The 14,944-nt window shown below is 36.2% G+C and overlaps 2 protein-coding genes and 1 long non-coding RNA gene across 4 annotated transcripts; 1 reads left to right on the forward strand and 2 right to left on the reverse strand.

Moving 5' to 3' along the window:
* Positions 1-283: 283 nt before the first annotated feature.
* LOC118040374 (probable glycosyltransferase At5g03795) lies at positions 284-2,563 on the reverse strand. Its single transcript, XM_035047302.2, has 3 exons — positions 2,486-2,563; positions 843-1,130; positions 284-694 (listed from the first exon to the last, which is right to left on the reverse strand). Exons 1-3 carry the CDS (start codon positions 2,561-2,563, stop codon positions 284-286), a joined length of 777 nt encoding a protein of 258 aa, XP_034903193.2.
* Positions 2,564-2,585: 22 nt separating this feature from the next.
* On the forward strand, positions 2,586-3,797 carry LOC118040303 (uncharacterized). Its single transcript, XR_004686050.2, has 3 exons — positions 2,586-2,956; positions 3,097-3,240; positions 3,347-3,797. It is a non-coding gene; the product is annotated as an uncharacterized lncRNA (long non-coding RNA).
* Positions 3,798-4,589: 792 nt separating this feature from the next.
* On the reverse strand, positions 4,590-14,342 carry LOC118040302 (dynamin-related protein 3A). Of its 2 annotated transcripts, XM_035047196.2 has the most exons (20): positions 13,805-14,341; positions 12,453-12,735; positions 12,345-12,373; positions 12,148-12,249; positions 11,503-11,571; positions 11,348-11,407; positions 11,086-11,199; positions 10,708-10,756; positions 10,481-10,590; positions 9,269-9,361; positions 9,025-9,117; positions 8,811-8,948; positions 8,255-8,368; positions 7,539-7,634; positions 7,386-7,428; positions 7,156-7,316; positions 6,841-6,987; positions 6,138-6,190; positions 5,916-6,015; positions 4,590-5,417 (listed from the first exon to the last, which is right to left on the reverse strand). In XM_035047196.2, exons 1-20 carry the CDS (start codon positions 14,165-14,167, stop codon positions 5,151-5,153), a joined length of 2,484 nt encoding a protein of 827 aa, XP_034903087.1. In that variant the 5' UTR covers positions 14,168-14,341; the 3' UTR covers positions 4,590-5,150. The 2 variants fall into 2 exon arrangements, with proteins under 2 accessions (XP_034903087.1, XP_034903088.1); XM_035047197.2 differs by lacking the exon at positions 7,539-7,634 and having other exon boundaries at positions 13,805-14,342.
* Between the last annotated feature and the right edge of the window lie 602 nt (positions 14,343-14,944).

Genomic DNA, 14,944 nt, shown 5'->3' on the forward strand with positions numbered 1-14,944 from the left:
AACGCATCCATAATGAATTGCAACTGCTATAGCACCATCGATCTGAGGGCCTCCAGGACAGATGCAAAACTTTGAGCTGTAGAACCTCTCATGGTACAGCCGACGTATTTCTGTAGTATTAGCTTCTGTTTGGATTTCTTTTATGTCAAGTTCGGAGTCATTCTCCCAGGCATTGACCAAACTCTTTCTTATATAATTTTCTTTAAGACCTCTCCAGAAACCTAGAATAGCCCTGCAACATATTCATGCCCTTTAAATGTTATGCTAAATCGATAAGTAGTCCTCAATTTTTACTATATTCCTGCTCTAGTATCGTCCAGGGACATAAAAGGTATCGGTACCTGCTCTTCATGTTATATTTAGCTGCAGGAAGAGTTAATGGCTGTGTTGTTGGTGCAATAAAAGCGTAAATTGGCGGCATGATTTGTGAGACAGAAACATTAAATGGCTGCACACTTTGTGGGAGAGAAACATCCTTATGAGGAACATATTCCACATTATAACTTGGAGAGCACATAACTCTAATTGAGTTCTTCATAAGATTCCAAATTCGTTCACTAGCAGTCACTTGAATGTCTGCACAGGTTATGAAGAAGTGATCAGCACCTAAAGTTCTGTTCCAACAAGGATACTCAGAAATAAGGCTGTTGACAAAATGCTGGACAGCAATAGCCCTTTCATCCACCGATCTTCCCTGTACAAACAATATGAACATCAGATCCTTCATTAATGATATAATCTGTCCTTGAGATCGTATAGATATCACTATAAGACACTCAAAATTCCTTGATCAGTTGCAATCAAACTTCCAAGAACCATATCAACATGCATGAAAGGTATACCTCAGCAGGAAGAGAATGACAAGAAGTGGGAATGAGGAAAAGGTTAACTTTATCAGGATCTCTGGTCAAGAACCTACTCTGATTGAGATTCTGATAGAAGAATCCTTCACTCCCATACCTGCCATCAATCTTCCTTGTTTTATCACAGGCAGTGGTCTTATGTGGGTACACAAAGACCTTGAAGCTCCTCTCCATTTTCATATAGTCCATCCTGAAAGCCTTCGGAATGTGAGGGAGCTCGGCAGCATCAGAATATCGAGGATAATCGCGCCATGGCTGCGCCAGCACCTATATCAAAAACCAATGCAAGAAAAGGTATAATATTTAAAGAACCAAAATTGATCTCCAAAACCCATAAACGATCAAAGAAAGAAAGTGAACGAAAGTTGTATCACTTCAATAGTAATCCTTACAGAACTGAAGTTGACCTTCAAAACCCATAAATGATCAGAGAGAAAATGCAAGAAAGTGAACGAAAATTGTATCACTCTAATGGCAATCCTTAAAAGAACTAAAGTTGACCTCCAAAACCCGTAAGTGATCAGAGAAAGAGAATGCAAGAACGTGAAAGGAAGTTGTATCACTCTAATAGTGACTGAAGTTGACCTTCAAATCCCATGAAAATTGCATGAAAAGAAAGTGAAGGAAAATGCAATAAAGTGAGGGAAGAAAGGAAAATGCAAGAAAGTGAGAGAAAGTGAGTACCTGAAGATGAAATGGGGATTGAGGGAGGCAGATTGAAAGAACTACAGCAGAAAGGTAGGAAAGTGTTCGTCTGAGTGTCAGAAATTCGTTTGCTGGAATTTGAGGGGGGTTTGAGCTCTGCATGGTTGATTTCTTGTATAGATTCTTTTCTTTTCCTTTTGTTTTTCTCGGGAAAAATGAAGAGAGAAAGTAAGAGGGTGAGAGTGGCTTCTTGCTTTTATAGAGGAACAGAGAGGTATAACTGCCCGTAGCTAGTTAAAATTCACCAGAAATAACTACTCAAAAGCCTTAAAGCATTGTTCCCTCTCTGCAGCCTCCAAAACATTAGAGAATACATTCTCTCCTTTCCTCTTCAAGAAACGACCACATCATCTCCAAACATTCCCTCAAGAAATTAAAGAAGAATTCCAAGAAGATGTGCCGAATTCGTTTTCCATCTTTAATAGATCTTTTTTTCTTATTCGTTGAGCTGCTCTTCATTCGAGCCGCATGGCAGAGTCGGTCTCCTCCTCAGGCTCTCTTAATTTCTTAATTTGCACTGTATAATTCCATCTTCTTTCTTGCATGCTTTGTTTGCTTTCTTACATTTTCTTTGTACTCTTAATTTCTTATGGTATTTTTTGAAGGATGGTTCGTCTTTGGAGAACTATTCGACCGAAGGTTCCATTGGTGATATCCATCACTCAAAAGAATACGCAAGTGAGCACTACTTCATGAATCTGATAGACAGTCGGTTCTTGACTGATGATCCTCAGAAGACTTGACTGATGAAGAATGCAATTCGACTTTTTTTCACCAAGTTATGATTCCAGCTATATTCCACAGAAGGATGTTGCCCTCCCACAGATAATGGAGCTCTCTCTTCCTCCAAATGTGGAGTCTCGCACTGTCTTGCGATCCCCAAAGATGATACAACCTCCCAGGTGGAGAAAAAATACCAAGTCAACTTTTCTGGATGCCTCTTGGCTCATCTGGACAGCAGTAAAATCTGGCATTACAGTTGCCAAGTTTCCCATGTCTTTTGGGCAGGCTTTTTGTTTCTTGATATTTACTTATTTTAGTATTCAAATTCTTAAGCATTCATTATGTAGTTTGAATTGATTAAAGTTATTATACGTAAGAAGAATTACTGCTGCTTTGGCTAAGTTTCTGCGGAAAATATTGCAGGAGTAAACTTGGTTTCTGGGCTGGCTGCCCCAACTCAGAAGTACGAAAGAATCTTCGATTTTTTTTGAAAGATGCTCCAAGACTTGACATTTACGTAATCTAAAAAAGGGCAGAAAAGGCAACTGTACTAGATGCTTATGAAAAGGAATTCTATGATAGTAAGTTTTGCATCTGTCCTCGTGGGGAGACCCAAGTGGATGGTTTTTTCTTAGCAGAGTCGATGGCTTTTGGATGTGTACCTGGTAAGAATGCTTCTCATAAGGATTTTTTTTTTTTTTTCCTTGCTCTGTTGAGCTTATTCGTTATTCTTCAACTTGTGAAGCATAGATAGTAAATCAAAGAAAGAGGATGCTTTCTAAGCAGTTGATATGTCTTTCTGCAGTTATCTTGTCTGACTACCATGACTTGCCTTGCAATGATTAATTTCTCTGGAATTCTGAAAGAGGATGATGTTCTCTATCTAGAACAAATTCTTGAACGCATTCCAGAAGAAAAGTTCAAGAAAATGCGTCAAAATGTTTCTCAGGTGGATAAAAGCTTTTATCCTTTTTTGGATTTTGTCATTGTGCTCCCAAAAACTTCATTTTCTCCATGGTTAGAGTGGCATTCTATTTAATTTTCTTAATTTGCAGGCTGGTGAGCACTTCAAGTGGCATTCTACTCGGGTCGGGTCATATATGACGAGTTTCACATGGTTATGTATGAGCTATCGAAGCGTCGACACATCATTAAGTACTGAATTACTGGGATGTTTTTGAGCTGTACATATACATGGTTCCACATCTCTGCAGTCTGCACCAACCTGAACAGCCATAGATTTCTTCCGGTTACTGCTTTCTGAAGCTAAAAGCACATAGCAATGTTTGATGTATTTGTTCCTAGAATTTCCTTACTCTTAAGGAGATATCTGCCATAAGACTTACATATGCAATGGTGGGGAAAGATTGCATAAATGTTTTCATTTTTCTAGCACACAGAACAAGTTGTAGATAATGAAAATTGAAACATATATCAGCCAGCAACATATTGTACGACTCTCACTCAATTTCCAACAAGCCTCTCCTATCAGGACATTGAATGCTGACACCGACAACTTAGTATCAGAACATCACCATCATCAACATTAATGATATTAATTTTGAAGAGTTTTGTCCACGCTCCAAACATCCTAATGGAATCCATTTCCATCAGTCAGCCAATGCTGACAGGAAACTTTGTTGGGATCGGTTCCATCTTCACCCAGGGGAGGAACACAACATTTGCCTAGGTTTTATAATTTGCCTACGTCCACGGAGCAGTCGGTGTCATTAAATAGAGAGAAAGATAAATCTACAACAGCGGAGGGGGAGGAACCCCTCAACTCAACTCCCCCGCTCACAATGGCAGCTTCTTCTTTTACATTTTCCTGCACTTCTTGCTGCTTGCTGCTTGCTATTTTTGAAAATGGGCAATATTTCTGCCAATAATCGCAGAAATTCAGACATAATTTCCAGCATATTTGAAGCCCATTTTTCAGCCACCATCTTTGACATTCATCAGCCATAACTTTAAGAAGATATCTGCCATAAGACTTGCATATGAAATTGTGGAGAACTTTAACGACCATGCCTCAAAATCAGTTGGAAAGGGTTTTATTTAACTATCTAATCCTTGTCAATTAGATTCTTCACCTTCTTTTGACTTGAAATCCCAAATATAAGGATCGAGGGTTTTTTGGTTCAACAACCAAAGACGGTGGGATTTGAAAGAGTTCAAAACGAAGACAGACAGACTCGCAAACTAAATGTTGCAAATTCAAAAAATTTCACTATTAACACAATTATCTTTCCAAATCTGTGAAAACACACGAGGAAAATGAGGCAACAAGGAAGCAGCTATCAACATCAAATCCCTAGAGAATTCCACTCTATCATAGCAAATCCCAGCACAAACATGGATACCATACTCTGTATAAAGACATTCAACACCTGGAAAATCAAAGAAATGCGAACCTAAATTACAAGTGTTTGAAAGCTCAATAATGCTGCCGACTAGCAAGCACCACAGGACACTCTCAGTGCTCCTTCAAAGTTTTATTTGATCAAAATGATACCGACCGGCAATCCTAACTGGAAATTGGACATCAATTTTCATAATAGCACATAGATCAAAAAAATATATATTAGGGGCTGCTGCTGATAGAAGCACCCCCCCCCCCTGTTATTCTTCATGGAGCCTCGTAAAAAAATGCAATTATAAACCTATACTATATCAGAGAAACAGAGATATGGAGGGGAGCAACACAGCTTCCGGTTTGCTTATGTCTTTCTAAGCCATCTTTGAAACTTGGGATTTCAATAATATGGAAGTTGCATGCGTAAGGTGACTTAGAAATTCAAAGAAACATAATATGCCTGGACACTTTTAGAAAGTGACCAATATGCTCGATCAAATGGCTTAATAGTCTACTGTTGGATAGAGACCTGGCATGTAAGCATGTCCACTTCCATTAGAATCAGCATATGGATGTGGCTGTAGCTCCCCTGAGTGGGATGACTTCCGGGACTTCGGGTTCTTAGGAGAAGCTGTGTAGGAATCACTGGAACCACTGCTATACATTGTTGATGTTGGCAGCCCATGGATCTTTGGCAATCCTGTGGAATCAGAACTCAAACTGTATCCTCTTTCAACAGTTTCAGCTTCCAAAGGCAATTCATCCAATGTCTGAAAAGAAAGAATACAGCGAATTAGATGCCAGAAATTTCTCAGCACATCTACATTTGCAATGCAGAAGCAGCTAAAGAACCTCATGGCAACAGAGCAATGGAATTTCATATCCACATCTGGTGACAAAAGCCTACTGATGCATGCTAGCTTTTGGGAAGCAAATAAGTTCTCCAAGAGGAGAGGGTAATTAGGGTCACCATGGACAAGATAAACAACGAGCTAAGCAAGAAAGATTAAAATCTTAAAGGTCACCCCATTTGACGAAACACTTATGTTCTTTACCTACTCATCCGAGTTCTGACAGTAAGCCTGTTAAATGCTTGCATAAATATGCAGATACCAATCGCCATATACATGTGCAGTTCAAAGAAAATTAGCTCCAGTCCCAACACCAAAGAGCTTAAGGAAAATTAATACTTCTAGAGAACCATAATAGAACATGAGGACAGTGTGAAGGTATATGGTCTTTGCTGATTAGAGTCGTGAAAAGCCTACCCTAAATGCCTGTTGGAGAACTCTAAGTTGTTCTCGTGTCTGCTTTCTCTTCATTGCTATCTCATCAGGTTCCTGCAACATCTCCTCAAACAAATTCTCCCTGTTTCAGGAAGACACAAAAATCCAGGTTTAACACATATGACTAGCTTACATTACACGAGTGATAACTGGAAGGATGAAATCAGGACCAATGACTAAAATCAATGTAAAATATTATCGTACCTGTAAAGTTTTCTAATGAAGACATTGTGCAGTTCACGCTTTGTATGGTTTACCTACATAATGAATCCAAGTGACATCAAAACTTATCGAATATGACAAATTACATCCAACTATCCTAGCCGAGATGACCCAAAATGTTTTTTCATTTTGAATTTTAGCAGTACAATACTTTAAACATTAGAAAACTTGTCCAAACTGCCATTCCATCATGGTAGTTTTTCTAATGATGGTGGTGGTGGAAACAAGAGAGTTTTGGAACATTTTGAAAATATAAACATTATCCAGTTGCAGACAATGTTTGGATAAGATTGATACGGGTCCTATAGGCCATGCTGCCATACCCAATAGATTGATACGGGTCCTGTAGGCCATGCTGCCATACTCTTGTTTCTTTAGTTGAACTTTTTAAGAGAGAAGAGTTACAAAAAATCTTGCAAGTATAAATTTTTTGTTTTATTTTGGAGAACAGAAGTTCATGTTATTAACAGCAAAAATTACAGAGGAACAAGATGACCACAAAGATGGTAGATAACATACCCAAAACGAGAGCAGATATGAATAAAAACAAGAAACAAAATACTGAAAAACCAATAGAAAGGCCCAAAATAAGATGAGATCACATAACAGCCACATGTAAGTGTAATAGTAATTATACAAAGGCCACAACAAAGTAAAAGGTAAACCGACATTGATTAAGAATTACCAGAAAGTGCATAATTGCTTTTGGTATGGAGTCCTCAATATTTTTCCGAACAATGTCGTAGTATGATCTCAACAGCAATTTTGTGACTACAATTTCTATAGACTCATGCTCTGAATGGTTTTCTGAAGGCCTCAAGACAGTTGGGGGCTAAAAAACCATAAAAATATTCTTGTTAGGATAAAATGCATTGAGAATAAAAAATTAAAAACAAAAAGGGAAATTTGTTAGAATAAAATGAATTGAGAATTAAAAAAAAAACAAGGAAATCAGATTATGCTCATAAGCTGATCAGGACTGGTATTAGAGACAACATACCTCTCTTAAATGAATCAGAGACAAGCTTTGTTCCAAGGGTTCTATGCTCTGTGCAGGTTCATTGTATGACTTGCTTGTTGAATTTTCTTTAGCATACATTCGAGAATGATCACCTCCACCAAAAATTGATGAGATGCCCCAACTTGAAACATTTGTATTGCCTGATAAAACAATTTAAGCATCTAAAATAAGATTTGTATATCCAATGGAGTTTCTGAGTAGAAAATTACCAGAAGGTGGGACCTTTTCAACTTCTGCCCCCGGACGTACTCCCTGTAAGTCATACAAAGACCAGTTTTTCTAATTAAACAAGCTCCATAACAGTATGCACTACAAAAAAATTAAAGAATTAAGAATAAACTAGAAAGAAAAAACTGCCATGCCTGATCAGGCATGATCCCATTTACTTGTCTGGCCAGAATACCACGAGTCTTCATACTCCTTTCAGAAGCAGGTGCCTTTTCAGGCTCTATGCCATCCTAATTGACAATAAAAATGAAAAGAATAGGGACCAAAAGAAAAGAATATGGGATCTAACAAGCAGTGCTGTCAAAGGCACCAAGCTTGTAAAAGCCCAAGGTGCTAGGCGCTTGCCCGAATGAACCAAGGCAATATGCTATAAATTAAAAAAAAAATGTAATATATATATCTTCTCAATTAAGATTAGATCATTAGAAAATTAAAAGAAAATATAAAATACCATAACAGTCATATAAAGTTATATTTTTCACCCTTTAAAAAAAAAAGTTAATTTAAAATAGTAAGTAGCCAAATAGATTAAAAAGCAAAATTAAATATCAATTAAAAAAAAAAAGACAAATAGGTCAAAACATAAATCAGTTGAAAAAAATCCAACAAAAAAAAGAACTTCAGGCAGACTCTAGCCTTAACACCTTCCACCCACACACATGGCGCTCGCCTAGGCGGCGCTTCATTGAAACCCAACGCCTGAGCCTAATAAAGGCGATGGGGCCTCACCTCACCTTGCCTAGAGTGCCTAGACGAGCGTCTCAGTGCCTCTTGACAACACTGCTAACAAGTAAGAAATCAAATAGTGGATACAACAGTGCTGAGGATCATTTGCATAGCAGGCGCATACCTTTTGCCTGGGCATAGCAAGAGAACCCTTTGACGACTTGATCTGCTGCTGCGCAATCTCCACAGCCTTACTCCCACCAACAAAATTTGGGTGGGAAGTATTTATGTAGTCCATCTGCAAAGGGAAGTAAATGTTATGCAATATCGGAGATGGGCTCAACAACACAATTGCTTGTACTGACATGGTAAATAAACCAAAGAACAGAGAAAGCAAACAGGTTGGAACTTCCAGGCATATGCGTAACTATCTTTTCGCTATCCAGTAAAAACTCAACCACATAGGACAGTAAGGGCCATCATTTGGGAAGTGACCAAAGAGTTGCAGGTTCAAGGTCTAAAAATTACAAAGTTGGCAGGAAAGGTAGGAAAAGAAAATCCTCAAACGTAGAATAGTCTACAACTCTCAATGCCAACAGAAAGTTTGGTCAAAACAAATACAACAGAAAACAAGTCAACAAAATGAATGCACAAGGATTGAAAGGAGAATGGAGATATAAAGCATTATTAACCAGAAAACTTTACCAATAAGATTTTGAAAAATATTGGTATGAACATACCTCCATTTCAATAATATGTCCAATCATTGTCTCTGATGGTTCAAGACCATCTCGCAAAAAGTTTCCAATAACTTCATCCATGCGCTTTCTTAGAACAGGAAACCGCTGAAGTTCATTCACTAGACAGTGATGGCTAATCTGGAGAGAAATTTCATTTGAAGATTCAACAGTGCAAATGCTAGTTATAAAAAAGCCTCAATCACAACATCCCTACCTTTATTAATTCATTGTATATAAACCTGGCACACTGAAGGCTTGGATCTAATAAACGAGCTATTTGCTTCCTGATTAGAACTTCAAATGGCACCTATATAAATGAAAACCAAAATCATTACACTGCTTGTTTAGAAATAGAAGCCTTTATAAGATGCAAAAGTTAAAACACACAAAAAAAAGATTCCACTTGTTAAAAAGAAAAGTAACACTTTTTATTTGAGAAAAAGAAATAATAAACCAACCTCTGGTACAAACAGTGGAGTTCTAGGACCAGTGGCATTCTGAATGATAGTTTGAATGTCACCATCAGTCAAGTCCTCACAAGGATCGACCTCCTGAATAGCAAATCATGTAACATCAGATTCAGTCAATTCAGTAATAAGCAGCAAATTACAGTCATTTTTTGCCCAAAAGTACTTGTCACGCTGCCCACAGGATGGTAGCTAAGTCACCCAAGCAACTGGATTTTATTGAACAAAACAAGCTTATTGTACTAGAAATATCATTTTTACCTCTCATTGTTTAAAATGAAAGAAGCAAAGGCTTTTTAAACTTGTAACTGGTGACTGTCATTCAAAGATCTAAAAATATTAGTTATTTAAAAGCACAAAAATAGCAGAATGGTATGACCATACCTAAGTAAATCATTTAAGTATGAGAGTAGCTAAATTTTTGGAAATTGTAAATTAAAACCATAGAAACTACTTATTTTGGAACTCCATGAATAAAAAAGATAAGATAAAAGACATTGTCAAAATATACAAAGGAACCCTAAACATGAGAGTAACAATTTTTTTACTATTATTTAAATGAATTCATTAACTTTAATGGGTGAAAGAACAGAGCAGATCTCTTGGCAGATAAGTGTAAAATGCCATAATGGCAGGATAGCAGAGCACATGCAAGCATAGCCATGTGGGCTTTTGTACAATTTTCCATAGTCTAGTTACATTATAGTTTCTATGGCACCACAGAGTAAAAATTCTTAACTATAAAAATAGATGCACAAAAACACTTGTAAACAACCGTCTCTATCTCTCCATGGTTTCATGACAACCTAGAAACTCCATTCCATGTATAAAGTGATTCTCAGGTCTGCACCACAAATGAATAGTTCCATTTAATTTCTGAGAGAAGAACCAAGAAAGTTAAAGCCAATTTAACAAACCAATGAAACATTGGTCCTGAGGTTAAAGATTCAAACGTAAGGCTCTACAACTTGGAGTGCCCACATCCAAATCCCCTCCCCAAAAAAAAAATATTATCCCCAAAAAAAGGGCTTGTTTTCCTAGATTTACAATAGGTAATCAGGCTTCACTCTATTCAAATGAACCAGATGGAACATTACTCTCATGAAGGAGAAAATGTCAAGCATGCACATGGAACTGATAGAAATTTGTTACATCAATCCTATTAAATGACCACTGTTCACAAGAAAATATTAATATACACACCTCTAAACTCTTCACAAAGATTGATTGAAAAATATAGTGAATTCGTGCTCCTCCGGCAAGCTCAGATGTTGACATTTCTTCATTTCTGCCCTCTATCATTGAAGAAAATGCTGTTTCCAACAAGAAATCGGCACACATTAATGATCTTAAGCATGAATAAGAAACGATAGAATATCTATGAAGAAGACATAATTCAAAATGTGAGTGAAAAGAATAAGAAGAATTACCTTCAGAATATTTTGAAAGAATGTTCAGAATAAGAGTTCCTTGTCCAGCCTATTATTTACAAAAAGTAGTATAACAAGTTAACTAAAACAATAATATAAAAACATACTTTGGCAAGAGTGGACTACTAGAATCTTCTGAAAACACAAGGAACAGTCACAAAATAAGAACTCAAGTGTAATAAAATTATGAATGTCAAGCGTTAACAACCAATAACACTACAAAAAAAAATTGGGACACTTATCAAGGCAAAGCATCAGCTCAGACAAGTAAAATAATCAGATACCAGAAATCATAAAATTCATAAAATTATTTGAAAATAATCTCAATCAAGTTGCAGGGACACTCAGAAAAAAAAAAATTAAGTAAACAATACATGCCTTTGATTCCGTAATTTCTCCATAGCTTGCATGTTCTTTTGCTACAGAAACCAAAGCAGAACTTATGCGTGATTTCAGCCCTGGAAGTATTGATTTTATATGCTGCACTAGAATCTGGAGGGAAAAGTAACACAATAAGGTTCATTCAGAGGAGAAAAAATCCTATGGATGTCCTAGCAACAAATGCAGAACACAAGGAATCTACTTTGAAATGATGTGCCCTAAGGTATTCTGAAAGTAAATAATGCTGCAAAAATTCTACCTGATTCAGCTTCTTCGCCAGCTGAGGAACGCCACAGCGATCAGCTAGACCATTATATACCTATAGAACAGCATGTGAGTAAATAAAGCAATATATTACTGTAATTGATTTTGCAACAAATTAGGTATAACAATAAGGAGATAGGGCAGTCATACTGGACGACTACGGAAGAACTTCTCCTCCGCAGCAAGTGCATCCTTGATGCTCCGATTGAGTATGATATCCTGCATCAGCATCAGGACAGCCATTCGAAAGATTAGTCCATGAGTGGTCTAGAATGTCATGGTTTGTATTTCAACAGGAAGTCACATCATGTGCAATATATTATGGTCCTAATATGGACAGCCAGGAAAATTTCATATAAGTTGAAAAGGCTTGTCAGATAGGTTGATATGTCTTCAAAATGTATCCCCATGCCATAAGAATATTGAAAATCAAACGATCAAGAACAAGAAAAGATTTTAAAATACTGAAAAGGAAAACGAAGCATATAGAAAATTCTTATTTTTAATGATTACCAGTACTGGATATTAGTTTCTACATTCAACCAGTAAAGTGTCAGAAAATAAAACAATACCAACACGATTCCTTATGGGAAAAACAGGTGCAATGAGCAAAACAAGTAAAGCATATTAAAAAACAAAAACAACTGCCAAAATAATTTATCAACCACTTCACCAAGTATCAGCAAAGCAATAACATAGAAGGAGGAAACAAGGCAGGGCCCAGAAAAATAAGATGCAGAAGGATGCACCATTAAACCACTAGCATGCACTATTCCTACGTAGTTACATGATTACCTCTTGACTACGATTCACAACACCGACATAACCAAGTCTAAGGGGAATCACTTTTCCAAGCAAAAGATTACGAGCATCAGTGCCTCTGTCCATAATGTCCAACTGAGTCAAAGAAAAAACATGAAAATCCTTCTAAGGTGCAACCAAGATGCTGTAGATGTTAAAACACACAAGAAACATGATGTTTGCAAGCTCACCTTTGTGATTATTCCGATGGTTCTATAACCTGTCAAAAAAGATGAGCATAAGTTAAACAAAATAAGCATGACAAAGTCACTCAGACAGGATATCAAAGGCACACTTACCATCAGGATCTGCATTTCCTGCAATCTGAAGAGCATCTGAGTTTGCTAAATCTGAATTTGCTGCTGTAACAGCTAGAATCAGACAGCTTGGTTTTTTAATATATGACATGATCATAGTTCTAATTCGTGCTTCAATATCGGAGGGTTGATCACCCACAGGAACCTTTGTTATACCAGGTAGATCAACAAGTGTAATATCAAGAACATTTGGTGAAAAAATCTTCAAACGAATTTGCTTGTCAGAGACACCTTTGTTGCCTCCTGCTTCCTTAGCAGTCTCAGCCTGCAATCAAATCAATATTATTGAATAATGAGCTGACTGACTGATCATTGAAAGTGAAATTTATTAAGTGGATATCAACAATAACAATCAATGAACCAAAACCTGATGTACAGTAAAATATTTCTAAGTTGAGAAAATCTATTAGAGCCACGCATGTAACAAACACTTGATTAAACATGAATATTACCCTATTCAATACAAAGCTAAAAGAGCAGTTAAATTAAAAAAAAAAAGGTTTTCAATGGTTCCCAATAACAAAATCACTTAACCATTCAACTACCAAAATCAACTAAATACATCATTTAGTACACTCGATAAAATCACTCAAGCAAAATTACACTAACAAACCAAAACAAATCACAGTATAACTATTAATTAATTCAAATTACCTCCCCATTCATACATTCCTAAACACTAACTAAAAACTTCGTCAATTTTTTTCCTTTACACTTTTCCTTCAACTATTAGCAATTGAATTGCTAAAAGAAACTCTGAATTTAACTAAACCTTGAAATTCTCCCAATTTTTACACCTCAGTTCAACTATTACATAACAGAAGACCTGCAAGCCCACACACAAAGAAATAATAATAAGAAGAAAATCAAAATTGATCTCTTAAGACATTTACAATACAGGAACAAAACACAAATACTCTTTCATGCAATCCAGACCTTAATTTCTCCATGTTTTTGTTCAACTTTTACTAATAAAAACAACACGCACTCCATGATATATACATACACGCACTCATTCAACAAAACCATTCTTTAATTTCTAGAAACTCTCGCCAATCATCAATGGTTCCAAACACACAAACATCTCAGGAATTACTATTAAACTCTTAAACGGTTATAATAACCTAACCTGACAGCAAACGAATTTCCATGATAAAATTTCGCTAGCGAAATGAACAGTAATTTTGATTGCTTGGGAGTTGTAGGGCCTTATTTTCTATAAACTATCTTCAACAATCACACAATTACAGAAACACCACAAAATAAAACTCGAAAACTGAATTCACAAACACACAAAATCTACTACAAAAAGTCATAATCCACCAACTCCGCACCTGAATTTCGCTCCGGATCTCGGAAAAATCATAAAACCGTTTCCCAGGCAAATGCAGAAACTCTCCCCACTCATCTTCACCACTACCGTCACCTTTCCTTTTAGTCTGCAATAACTGCAAAACCAGCGGTCGCCGAGTACAAATTTCGTTTCCACGTGGCAAGAAATCTCTCCCAACAAGTGCTTCTAAAACACTCGATTTACCACTGCTTTGACTGCCTACAACTGCCACTTGCGGTAACTCAATCGTCGATTGACTACCTAACTGAGCAAATATATCTTGTAACTTGTTCACTATCGGTATCACCGATGATCCTAGCGGCGCCGCCGATGATAGCGACGGTGATGCTGGTTCCTCCGCCATAGGTTCTGGATCCAGAGAAAAAGAGATGGAATGTGATTGAAACCCTAGCCCTAGGGTTTTGGAGATTTCTAGAGACAGAAAGTTATTTTTTAGAGAGAGAAAGTGATGGTGGTGGAAGTGTTGTGTGTGATTATTTTGGTTGGGAGGTGGAGCGTGGTGTGGTGTTTGAGTTTTTTTTTTTTTTGTGTTTGAATAAGGCTAAAATGAACGGTGGGTGTCAATGGGAGTTAACCTGCGCTCCTCTGTGATGTTTTGTAAGGAAGTTTAAAATTTTAAATAGATTGGGTATTTATTTAACTAGATAGTCTCTGTATTTGCGGAATAATATGTTTTTTAAATTAATTTTTAAGTTTTTTTTAATGTTTTGAGGAGAATTTTATAGTGATGGAAGAATAATTAATTATATTTTATTATTTATTTTTAGATTTTATTTTTAAAAAAAAAATCACTCTGCGAAATTAATAAAAAAAAATTTATTTAAAATTTATTTCTCTTAGTTATATCTCTTTATTTATTTAAAGTGACCTTAGAAATAACTAATAGAATCTTTAAACACCATAAAATTATTTTGATTTTGATATATTAATATAAAAAAATAAATAAAAAAATTAATATATTTTTAAATAAAATATATTTTATACTATAATATCAATCACAAATACATATAGTGGAGTTTGATTTTAAAATTATATTTAGTGGAGATGGACAACAAAATGGTTTGGCTTATTGATTTGCTAATCAATACGTTAATTTAAATTAATTTTTTTATTAAAAAAA

This window comes from Populus alba, chromosome 7, assembly GCF_005239225.2.
Source record: "Populus alba chromosome 7, ASM523922v2, whole genome shotgun sequence".
NCBI classification, from domain to species: domain Eukaryota; kingdom Viridiplantae; phylum Streptophyta; class Magnoliopsida; order Malpighiales; family Salicaceae; genus Populus; species Populus alba.

Excerpts from the sequence above, each read along its gene's own strand:
- LOC118040374 (XM_035047302.2), bottom strand. The coding sequence starts at position 2,563 with ATGGGAAACTTGGCAACTGTAATGCCAGATTTTACTGCTGTCCAGATG. Across the intron at positions 1,131-2,485 it reads CATCCAGAAAAGTTGACTTG|GTGCTGGCGCAGCCATGGCG; the intron begins GTATTTTTTCTC and ends TTTTTGATATAG. Across the intron at positions 695-842 it reads GTCATTCTCTTCCTGCTGAG|GGAAGATCGGTGGATGAAAG; the intron begins GTATACCTTTCA and ends TTGTTTGTACAG.
- LOC118040302 (XM_035047196.2), bottom strand. The coding sequence starts at position 14,167 with ATGGCGGAGGAACCAGCATCACCGTCGCTATCATCGGCGGCGCCGCTA. Across the intron at positions 10,591-10,707 it reads TCTTTCAAAATATTCTGAAG|CATTTTCTTCAATGATAGAG; the intron begins GTAATTCTTCTT and ends TGTTGGAAACAG. Across the intron at positions 7,635-8,254 it reads TTGCTATGCCCAGGCAAAAG|GATGGCATAGAGCCTGAAAA; the intron begins GTATGCGCCTGC and ends ATTGTCAATTAG.